We start from the raw sequence: 12,120 nt of genomic DNA, 5'->3' as shown, positions 1-12,120 counted from the left end.
GAAACGACTCGACGGCACTTAACAACAACAACAACAAGGAGCTCTGGTAGCATAGTAGGTAAGGCATTCAATGGTTACTAACCAAAAAGTTAGCAGTTCGAACCCACCATCCACATTTTAGGAGAAAGACAAGGCAGTCTGCTTCCATAAAGATTTACAGCCTTGGAAACATTATGTTGTTGTTGTTATTTGCCGTTGAGTCAGCCAGAAACATTATAGGGCAGTTCTAATCTGTCCTATAGGGTCACTGTGAGTTGGAATCAACTCGATAGCAGTGGGTGTGTGATTTTTTTTTTTTTAAGATGAAATGGAATATGAAAAAAATTCATCTTTTCATCTGTGAAATAATTATAATGACATGACAGATCACGTTATCCAAATAGATATAAAAGCATTTTTGCTTATTATTTTATTATTTTCATTGATAGAAAAATAGCCAGGTTTCATACATTTCATTTAAGTTTTTAAATGGAAGAAAAGTTTAATTAAGTCCCATTTGATTTGTTTTTCCTACAAGGTCAGATTACCAAAAAAAAATAATAAAAAAAAAAAGAAAGAAAAAAAGAACCACACTTACTAAAATTAATATAAAGGAAAAGAGCTATATCCATTTTGTATAATTTTCAACAAGTTAGATAAATGTTAAAAATAATTTCTAAAATAAATTTGATCTATATTAGCATTGAAAAAATGTATAAAATAAGTCTAATAAGGGCCATTATAAACTTCAGACCAAACCCAGTAGGTCAGTAAAGCACCAAAATTATAAGCCCAATATTATGAAGGTTATAGTAACTCTTTCAAGGCATCTCATGTACCTCTCAACAACTCCTGCTGAATTTCAGCCAAACATGTTCAAGCTACTCTAAAATGGGAACAATTAAAGAGCTCTTGCCAGAACAACATAATTACTCAACAATAACTATTTTAGATAAAGGCCTTCCTTGAGGTCAAATAAGGCTTCAACAGAAAGGACTAATCAATTCCTTTAAACAATATGGGCAAGGAATTTTTTTTTTTTTTCTTTTTTACTTTAAGTCAGTTTCTATTACCACGTGATTTGACTGTCCTTTCTTCCATAAATGATTGATTCTGTTGAAATCTCATTCATTAGACAAACTATCACTTGATAATATTTTCCATTATCTTATAACTAAACAATAACAGCAAAACTCATTGACTTACCACTTTCCTTCCTCATTTTCATATTGTTGAACAGAATATCCAAACATGTCCTCCACTGGGCCACTGAAAGTCATTGAATTTTTCACATCAACGTTGAATGATACACAGACGCCTAGAACAACTTTAAGGGAGAAAACAAAATCCAGTTACACAGAGTAAAGCAAGAATATCATGTTTTGAATTATGGAAGGTGTCCTAAAGGTTACCCTTTAAAGCTGTCATCTTGTTATAAAAGCAGTCATGCTCCAAAAAATGAGAACTATAAGAAAAGCCTAACATTAAGTTTACTACTGACTGAATAAACAACACAATAGCTTCAAAGCATACAAGAATTAACATCCAAACAAAATCCCATAATTTAGTGTCTGCACCATTCCCAGAACTAAAGACTTCAGAATGTGCGGGAAAGAGTTGGCAGAGGTTTATGCTCATGGATGACTCACTCAGTTGCAGATAATTTTCCACTAGTGAGCCCTACAACATACCATGGCCACTAATTAAATGTAAAGAGCTTCATTTTCCATTTTGATGATACAGAATGCAAGTATCATCATTTAAAGCATTGACAGAGGACACTGTCTCCTGTTTCTAAAGGGAATGGCAAGCTGATTGCCTCCACCCTGAGAGGGCTACCTATGCCAGCCTGGGAGTCACTCTGCTATGCTCCCTGAATCAAGTAGTGAGTGAAGTTTACACTAATACACTGAAGCCTACTTACAATGTTGGTGGTGATAACCTCATAGTTCTCTTCTGAGAATAAATCAGAAGATACATCTAAAGGGCATATGCAATACCTGGCACATACTAGACTTTCAGTGAGGGTTAATTCTCCTCACTTTCTTCAGTGTCCAGGTAATAGAAAGCTTTTACAAGCAAGACTATTTCCTAACTGGGTTCTGGAATCATTGCCTCAAATAGATGGTGCCAAATTCCATCTTTGGTAATGTTTTTTAGAGTCTATTTGTGAGGTTCCAATGTATTTCTTGCTAATAATTCTTCCCAAAAGAGCACTTCTTCAGAAGAGCACAGAGCATCATAAGATTCATTCAGAGATGATTAAATTATGTTTCCTTTGTTCAAACCACCATAAAGCCACATGGATCCTGTAAAATTCTCTTAGCTAGATGTAAAGAAATAGCTTCTGGTAGATTTAATAAATTCAGTCTCTCAACATTATCTACCTACCATAACCAAACTAAAGTGAACCTGTTGCTGTTGAGAACATTCTGACTCATGGTGACCCCATGGGTTTCAAAGTAGAACTCGTCCATAAACTCAGTCTTAATCCAGACTGCTGTGATTAATAATCTTTGGAATTGGGTAACATTATGAAGTGCTTATTTGGTATAAAGGATTATGCATAATTTGCAGAATATTCATGGAAACAAACAAAAAAGATATATATGTCTACCTATTTATAAAGCCTTCCTTCAGCTTCCTTACTTGGGACTGATATAATTGTCAAATTTTAAAATTTACTCTTTTATTTTTGTAATTTCTCATGGAGATAATTATTATATACTGCTTACATTTTAGTTGCCTATGGCAAACTCCTTCTTAAATTGAAAGAGTCTGAAAGCTGGAGACACTCTCACTCATCCTTCTTATCCCTTGCCAAAATCAGCCCAGCTCCCCACCCACAGATGGACAATAACCTATCGTAGAATGAAAGATAACACATTGAAGGAGGAAGTATATGCCAGTTATAATTAAAGTGAACTGGCAACTACTTCACATTAGTTAAGGAATACTTTTTGGAGATGGAAATTTTCAAGTTAGATTTATAAGAAGAAGAGAGACGAGTGACATAGCAGCAGGTAAAAAAATGTGTCCCAAGGATCTGGGAGGGTTTCTGCAAGCAGTAAGATACAGGACAAGAGAAATATGGTTTAAAGATCATAGAGATTTGCCCAGGTGGCATGGCTGACACAGAAGAAAAATAGTTGGGTAGCACAGGGCCATTTATGTACATTTCCTGTTCATTCTCCAAGTGTGATAGAGAACAGCTGGTTACCATCTTCTATGTAATAACCTTTCATATATTTGAAGGCAGTTTTACACACTGCTCACTCTCTACTCAAAACTAAATAGTACGCGCTCCAACACTTTTCTCTCAGGTTTTATTTTCTATTGAGTGCTTTCAATAGACTTTTTTTTTTTTAACTTTTCTCTTTTTTTTTTTTTTAATTGTGATTTGGGTGAAAATTTACAGAGCAAATACACTTTCCATACAGCAGATCACATACACTTTGTCTCATGTCATTGACCACAATTTAGCACAACGCAACATCTCCTCTCCCACTTCCTCCCAATAGGTACCGCTTCCCTGTGACCATCCCTCCATGCACTCCTACCTCCTGAGCTGTCTCCCTGTGCCTGAGCAGCCCTTCTTTCTCTCTTGCTTGTTCTCTCCAAGGAGTGTATCTATCTCAGGTAAATGCTCAATTAGTATGCCTGTCTACTGCTTGGCTGGAAGCTACAGGTGTGTGTTCAATTCCAGACCTGAAGGGCAGCTAGAGCCATAGTCTCAGTGGTTCCACCAGGCTCCATTGGGCCAGGAAACCTGTTCCCCGCTTTTTTTTTTTTCCAAATGATTTTGTGTTTTCTTCCACATTGTTCCCCCTGTCTATCCAGGATCTCCTACTAAGATCCTCTTCCAAGTGGTTGACAGTAGTAGTCGAACACCATCTATTTCTTCTGGTCCCACAGTCATGTATGCTGAGATTGGATAGTGTACCAGTTGCTAGGATTGATTGTTTCCATGAATTTCTGGTTTTCTTCATTCCCCTTGGCCCTGGACGAGGATCAACAGACTATTTTTGATATGACAAATGCATAAAATGGAACTTCTACAGTAGGGTTTTCTAACCATGGCACTATTAACATTTTAGGTAAAAAAATTCTTTTGTTATTGGTATTGTCTTGTGCATTTTAGCATGTTTAGCAAGCATCCCTGGACACTATCCATTAGATGACAGTAGCAACCCCCTGAGTTGTGACAAGCAAAATGTCTCCAGACATTGCCAGATTTCCTCTAGGGTCAAAATCACATCCAGCTGAGAATCACTGTCCTATAGATAAAGATCAGAACAAAAACATCTATTATTTTGTTGAAGAAGGTAACTGAAAATCAACTGTGGCCCAAAGGCCGGAAACATTCATATCTTGTGGGAACTTGTGATCTCGGGCCCACCCAAATCTACTGAATAAGTATCTGCAGTTTAACAAGATACTCAAAAAAACTCACTGTCATTGAGTCGGATCCAACTTATAGTGACCCCTCCTTGGGTTTCTGAGGCAGTATCACTATGGAAGCAGATTGCCCCATCTTCCTTCTGAGGAGTGGCTGGTGGGTTTGAACCTCTAGTCTTCTGGTTAGCAGTCAAATGCCTTGGGTAACTTTGCCATCAGAGATACTCAAAGTGGAAAACAAAACAAAAGAAAAACCTACTGTCGTTGAGTCAAATCCAACTCATGGAGACCCCATATGTTACAGAGTAGAATGGAACTCCATAGGGTTGTCTTGGTTGTAATATTTACAGAGCAGATCACAAGTGCTTTCCTCAAGGGCACTGCTGGGTGGGTTCAAACCACTATCTTTTAGGTTAGCAGCTGAACACAAAAGGTTTGCATGCCCAGGAGACTAGGCGGCAACAAGCTACCCAGGGGAGTCATATTCCTGTTAAGGATGGAGAAGCACAAGTCTGCAACATGGTACTTCTTTCCCATGTTAGTGTAGGCAACAATTACTTAAAAGCACTCACTCTCCTTAGACTAAGGGGAAAAGGTATTCCTGTCAATCATGGTCAATTTCACCCCTTTTGAAGGATTTTTCCAGTATTTCACCATTTTTAGTATATGTTCGACCAGAGCCCATTTGTAATACCCCTCAACACAGGACCAAGAACTTTTGCTTTCCTTTTGAGGCCTATTTGTTTATTCTGAATGTTGTGTGGAATGTCCGGGGGTGTGTACTATGTTTTTTTGTTTTTTTTTTTTTTTTGGTTTTTTTTTTCAGCTCCTGTCCTTAGAATTCTGCAGGCAATTTGCCAAAAGTGATTGTACATCAGCTTCTTTCATGTTTTCTGAGGCACCAAGGAGCCTAAAGCACAGGAGATGACACACAAAAATAGTTTACATCTTGTTCTTTTGATTTAAAGGAGTGCATAAACAGTGAAGCACCTTTCATAACTTTTAGTTCAATGTTCGTTTTGTTGTATTAAATTGCCCTGGAACTTTATGTACCAGAAGTAAAACAAAATCATAATTATTCTCAACCCAAGCCATAAACGAAAATGAAAGCGGCAAACAGACTGAGGTGGCTTAAGAGTAAGATTGAGGAAATATTGAAAATAACAGAAATAAAATATAGACAACAGTCAGATGTCAAAAGTAAACTCTAATTTCACGTGTATCAGCAAAGGAGTCCTGGGATGGTGTAATGGCTAAGCACTGGACTACTAACCAAAAAGTTGGTGGTTCAAACCCACCTAGAAATACCTCAGAAGTGGCCAAGGTTGGGAAACCCTGCTGTAGAAATCTGCTGCCTTCCATTCTGCATACATGGGCCTGCTATGAGTTGGAATCAATTCAACAGCAACTAACACCAACAAGGGAGCTTTGGTGGCATAGTGTCTATGGCACTTGACTGCTAACCAGAAAGCTGGAGGTTCAAACTCACCAGTCACTCCTCGGAAGGAAGGTTGGGCAATCTACTTCTGTAGTGATATTGCATCACAACAGCAAAGAGGTTTTTTTTTTTTTTTTTTTTTTTTTTGTATTGTTTTTCCTTAATAATGACAAGTATATTATATACTTACAAGTATATTATATATTTACAGTCATCTCTCGGTGTCTGTAGGAGATTGATTCTAGGATCCTCCATGGTTACCAAAATCCATGGATGTTCAAGTCCCTTATATAAAACAGCATAGTGTTTGTGTATAATCTATGCACGTATTCCCACATAGTTTAAATCATTTCTAGATTATTGGGAGCTCTGGTGGTGTAATGCGTAAGGCATTTGACTGCTAACTAGAAGGCTGGCGCTTCAAACCCACCAGCCACTCCTCAGAAGGAAGGTTGGGCAATCTACTTCCGTAGTGATACTGCCTCGGAAACCCAAGGAGGGGTCGCTATGAGTCAGATCTGACTCGAGGGCAATGGGTGGTGGTGGTGTAGATTACTTATAAGATCTAATACAAAGTAAATGCTATGTGAATAGCACTTTGCTCCCTCTTAGTCTTTGAGGGACTGCTTTGACCATTTAAATGCATATGCATCCTTCCCCTCCCCCTAATATTTTCAATCTGTGGTTGGTTGTATACATGGATGTGGAACCTGTGGATACGAAGGTGGGTTGATTGTAATATGTGTTATTCCTTACACCCTTCATCTCATTTAATCTACCAACAACTCCAAATCAAATATCATTATGATCGTACAGATGAGGAGAAGGTGGCTCAGGGTCACTGAGCCATTTGCCCATGTTTCCAAAAGATTCCAAAATCCCCAGTATTAACCACCACTCACATTAATTCTATTTTTATATTTTTAGCCCCAAAACTGAAAAAGGTGAGTGAACATGTGATGAGGATAGGTTTAGGAGAGAGCTCACTTCTCAGCCCAGGTGATTCCTGAGACATAGTCATTATGCGAAAACTTGCAGAGAAGGCTCTTCTATAGTGGAGATGGATGGGGAAGGATGCTGGACGTGATGGGGAAGGGTATGAACACAAAGCTCCAGATCAAGCTTCATAAGGGACTTCAGCTAAAACGTATGTGTTTACATGGAAATGAAAAGTCATGCTTCTCTTCAAAAACAGCTATATATGCTAGATCTAAAAACAGAAGAGGAAGGTCCCTGGTGAAAGAGATCATCTTGTGCAATTTATCCCAAGATGGAATTTGATGCATAAGATAATGAGAGAAGAGAGAAGGAAAAAGAGAGAATTACACTATGGCTCTGTAGGACTTTGCTGCCCACATTTTCTATAAATATGTCATCACATTGAGCTATTCAATACACTGGGGGCTAGACAGGGAGGCGGGCATTGTCCTCTTTCTGTGGATAAAGAAACTGAAGCTCAGAATGTTTAAGTGATTTGTCCAAGATTAGGCTGAATTAGTGGCAGAGGCTGGATTTAAACACTGATTTTTTTAGGTCAAATCTTATACCTTTTTTGACTACAGTGCTATTAAGCCTGTTAGATTAATAATAATAATAACCCAGCTTAACACACCCTCAATGCGTCCATGAGAACTCTTTATCATTTCGTGGCTTTGGAATATTTGAGGGTAGAGCAACATAGGAAAGGTGAAGAGGGACATCTGGGCATGTCCAGAGGACATAGATGCTCTGACTGAAGGGAAGCCTGCCTCCTCCACACTCTTCTGAGTTCCAGAAGGAGTCACTGCAGCCTGCTTGATTGTTTGGCTCCTAAATGAAGAAAGTCTGTCTATGACAGGGAGAGGCAAAAATTCTGATCTAGTAACATCCACATTGAAGTATTTAATTTTGAGTCAAATTCTGAATAATATAAGTTTCAAGCTCAAGGCAAGGTTTACTATCAAATAAATGGTGACAAAGGAGACATATTAAAATGCTACTGACTTTCTTTCAGTAACTCCCAACATAAGTTTACAAAATCTAGAAATAACATGAAATTTGGAAATGAAATGAACATTATTTTTAAGTAAAGAATGAAATGACACAAAGCAAGACAGGAAATAATAATATTTGCATTTTTACAATGAATTAATGTTATTTAAAGAAAATTTCTTGGTGGTATAGAAAGATGGTGGACTTTGAAGACATAGTTTAAACCTAGCCATTTTACTTGCACTACTTCTACAGTTGTTCTTAGTTGTTTAACTACTCCACAAATGTTAACCAAGTCTTAATTAATGTTAGATATATACAAGACCCTGGAAATACAGTCATAAAAAGATACTGCTCTGGTAAAGGTTGCATAACATGATGAACACAATTAATGTCTACTGAGTTGTACGTGTGATGAATTTTGAAATGGCAAATGTTTTGTTACATACATGTACCTGTGGTGTAGTAAATTACATAGTGTGCCTTTTCTAGACAAAGTCTTTGTAAACTCCATGGTGGAATTTGCCATGAGCAACAGAGTAGCTCTTGATTGCTAAAGTGATCCACCTGGGGTATTTCTGCTGAACCAGCATGAAGCAATCTTCTGGGAAGTTCATGCTCTCAGGTATATAGAATTCTGAAGTTGAGGTTGGTTAGTGGTCACTCTGCCAGGCTCAAAAGGAGCCCTTCTAGAGGCAGAAGTCTCTCTGACTGCTGGCTGAGAAAGACATGCTGCTGAGAGAACCGTGCTCCTGAGAGACATGAGAGACATGCTGCTGAGAGATGAGAGAGACATGCACTGTTGAGAGAGACTGAGAGAGACTGTCATCTGAGAGATGGTGGGCTGTGAGAGACTGAGTACATTTCTGAACTTGAGTTGTAGCCTGTTTCTTCCCTAAATAACCCCATAATCTGTGAGTTCTGTGCGGCCACTGTAGGGAATTATTGAACCCAGCAGAGAGGAGGTAAGTGCTGTGGGAGGAACGCTTGGTGTCAGGATTGGATAAAGGGCTAGAGGGAGGCAGCATGTCTGGGCTCACAGGGATAGGCCTTGGGCTACTGATGGTGATTCTGTCTTCCTCTTGTGTAGTTAGAGGAGGTCAGAAGATGTGGCTTCCTTGCCTCTTTATCAGTACCACAATTTAAATATAAATAAAGAAAGAAAAGAAAAGAAAATGCTCCTACTCTTATAAAGCTTACAGCCTAGCTGGAACAAAAAGCAAATGATTTAACCTATATAAGTCTCAGCTTGTCATATTCGAAACATGCTCACAAATCTAAATATTGGTTATATGTATTATGTATAGATGAAATTCAGTGAGTCAGTTTACCATCTGGCAGGTGAGTTTTCTTTTAGAAGAGGATTTCCTCCCATCTGACAACAATTTATATCTTGAAAAGTGAAGCAGATGTGTTACATCTGAGAGGCAGGCAGGTGCACTTTCTCATTTCCATAGCAAGTTTCCTGTTTCTAAACCTGGCTGCAATGACAGCTGAAGAAAATCTGAGGCTAGGGCTTTAGGTCTTCCAAGTGGAAGAGCTGGCCAAAGGGAAGGAGTACAGGTACAGGTAAAATCTGTCTCGCAAAAATATCCCTAACAATGGTATTGTGGCCCTTGGATTCCCATCTCAGTTCCTCAAGAGGTGAGTGCATATTTAAGATACCACCAAGATCTAAGCCAATAACAAGAGGAGCTTTCTTTCACTCTAATGATCATCTCCTCTCTTCTAACCTACTTCAAGAATTACAAGCCTATTCCAAGTATAAGATAAGCCTGCAATGACTCTTTTGAGTATATTAAGGCTATATCAGTGGAGTTGTGGTGTTGAGTCCATTGAGAATCAGATAGCACCCACAGGCAACATGACCTCTATGGAAGACTACACAGCACCAAACACTCCCCAAACCTGAATGCTGAGACACCTTGGACAGCTCTTACCTCTTCATGTGCCAAAGCTTCCTGGTGGAAAGAATTCATTCCCCCCTCCCCCAATCAAATGGATATAAACTCCTAAATAACTATATGCTCACTATAACCATATATGCATGTGAAAGCTACACAATGAATAGGAAACCAAAGAAAAGTTGGTGCTTTTGAATTGTGCTATTGGCAAAGAATATTGAAAATACCATGGACTGCCAGAAGAATGAACAAATCTGTGCTGAAAGAAGTGCAGCCAGAATGCTCCTTGGAAACGAGAATGGCCAGACTTAGTCTCACCTACTTTGGTCATTTTACCAGATGGGACCATTCCCTAGAGAAAGATATCATGCTTGGTAAAGTGGAGGGTCAGTGAAAAAGGGGAAGATCCTCAATAAGATGGATTGACACAGTGGCTGCAACGATGGGCTAAAGCATAGCCAGGACTGTGAGGATGGCCCAGGACCAGGCCACTATTGTTTCATTCTGTTGTGCACAAGGTCACTATGAATTGGAGCTGACTCAATGGCACCTAACAACAAGAACATAACCAACAATGTGATACATTGGGCATTTTCTGTAACTCCAGATTTACTTTGTTTCTCCTTAAATTCAGATAATATAGATTCACCTTGGAAGCATTCTAAGGAATTGGAAGAAAAACATTTTAATGACAAGTTTTGGTGAAATTGGAAGCCTTTTTCTCACCTTGTAATATATAATTCTAGTGCTGTGGATCTGAAATCTTAATTAGTTTAATTGTTTCTAATTAGCTAAGCAAGTTGGATCTCAATTTTGATGTACACGATTTCCTTAAAAGATAAATTTTAACTGAGAGATAACTGAATTTGTCTAAAAATGTTACAGTACTACAGCACTAGAGTTGATTTGAAATTCAAGATTATTTTTATAACATTGTAATGAGAAGGAGTCGTCAAAGAATTTCAATGGTAAAATAAAAATAGACTGAAAATAAGAGAAATGATACTAGAACATTAACCAAATCATTTAGAATCAACTCCAACTTTTAGAGACAACACAATAATCTCAAATTCAGGAGATCTATATTTTCTGGACAAATTATTATATCCAATCCAGTGTCCCCTTCCAACAACTGGCACCATCCTATCCAGTTATGTAAGGAGAAAATCTGGCTCAGTAAATTTCTCCATTCAAAGTTTTCTCATCAGCAATGATGCAATATGTCAGCAAGATATCTACTTCTATCAACAAGTCCAGAAAAGCCAATCCAAATAAACAGCTTGGCATTCAAGAGTTTTCCAAGTTTCACCCTGGGAAGCTGCTTTTTAACTTCAGCTTGATGTAGTGAGTGAATTGTTTTGGCTTTTAGTGTTAAAGGTCCTAGGGACCTCCAGTTATTACAAATGGTATTTGAACTTCAAAGTGAGTGTGTGTATATATGTGCATCTGTATATGGCAGGTGGGAAAGAGGCACAGAAGCACAATTCCTGGCACACATTCGGTGTTTAATACAGGTTTGTTCAGTGGCACAGGATGGGATAAACAGAGAAATGAAGACTTACAGTATAAAGGTTATTTTGGCTGTGTAAGAACTTGTCCCCTTTTACAAATACTACCCAGAATGCTAAAGCTCAAGAGAGCATTTCCAAAACGTTCTTTGTTAAGAATCCCCATTTTTAATTTTTCTATATAAGTTTGTTCTTGCACAGTGTGTATTTTTCTTTGTAGTATCTATAGACATCTGTGCTTTCCCATGTCCTCCCCCCACAAATAATTGCCTGCTTTGCCAGCTCCTCTCAGATGGTCCCGACTCCTGAACTCTGAAATTCTGAAACAGTCTCAGAACCCACCTCCCTCCACCCTATCAGCATCATCTTCTGGCTCTGTGTTTTACAGGGTAAAAAAGCTGCAGAACATCAGGGGTCCCTGAGCCCCACTGTGGGGACCACAATTCACGTGTTTGTGCAAGCAACATGAGCACAGGGCTCTGTTCTCCAGCTGCCTGGCGTGCTGAGAGCTTTGTTCATTAACATGACTCCATAGCAAGGAGTACTACATATGGAAAGGCATATTAAACTTCAAGATATAACAGGATTACCATCCTATGTAAGTATTTACCCAGAAAGCCTGAGATATAAAATCTATGGGTGGATGAGAATCTGAATAAAGATTATACTTTGATTAATGGATTATTTTCAATGAGCTTTATAAACTTACATACAATTTCTTCTCAGTGATGTATATGACCCAGTGATACATTCCCAAGTGATTCTTGTTAGTATACATAACAGGTAGTTTTAAGGTCAGGAAAGCAAAAAGGTAGTGTATATTATAAAATAAATGATATGTGATTTACCTTGTACTTTAACTGGCAATTTCAAATTCCAGACATTAAGAGATTTTGTTGTTGATTTTCCTATACCATTTAAT

At 38.3% G+C, this 12,120-nt stretch overlaps 1 protein-coding gene across 1 annotated transcript in view; it reads right to left on the bottom strand.

Moving 5' to 3' along the window:
• The window catches only part of ITGA1 (integrin subunit alpha 1), a 186,460-nt gene extending 179,624 nt beyond the window's left edge, over positions 1 to 6,836 (bottom strand). Inside the window, exons 1-3 of the mRNA XM_007951538.1 lie at positions 6,718 to 6,836; positions 1,392 to 1,444; positions 1,186 to 1,306 (exon numbers count right to left, since the gene is read on the bottom strand). Coding sequence (XP_007949729.1) covers positions 1,186 to 1,306; positions 1,392 to 1,444; positions 6,718 to 6,836 — 293 coding nt within the window. The remainder of the gene's footprint in view (positions 1 to 1,185; positions 1,307 to 1,391; positions 1,445 to 6,717) is intronic.
• Positions 6,837 to 12,120: the final 5,284 nt, after the last annotated feature.

The sequence above is a fragment of the Orycteropus afer genome, unplaced genomic scaffold (genome assembly GCF_000298275.1).
Source record: "Orycteropus afer afer isolate SDZICR_OR568_19922 unplaced genomic scaffold, OryAfe1.0 scaffold00296, whole genome shotgun sequence".
Taxonomy (NCBI): domain Eukaryota; kingdom Metazoa; phylum Chordata; class Mammalia; order Tubulidentata; family Orycteropodidae; genus Orycteropus; species Orycteropus afer.
The sequence above is the reverse complement of the archived record's forward strand: the minus strand, read 5'-3'. Positions and strand labels throughout refer to the sequence as shown.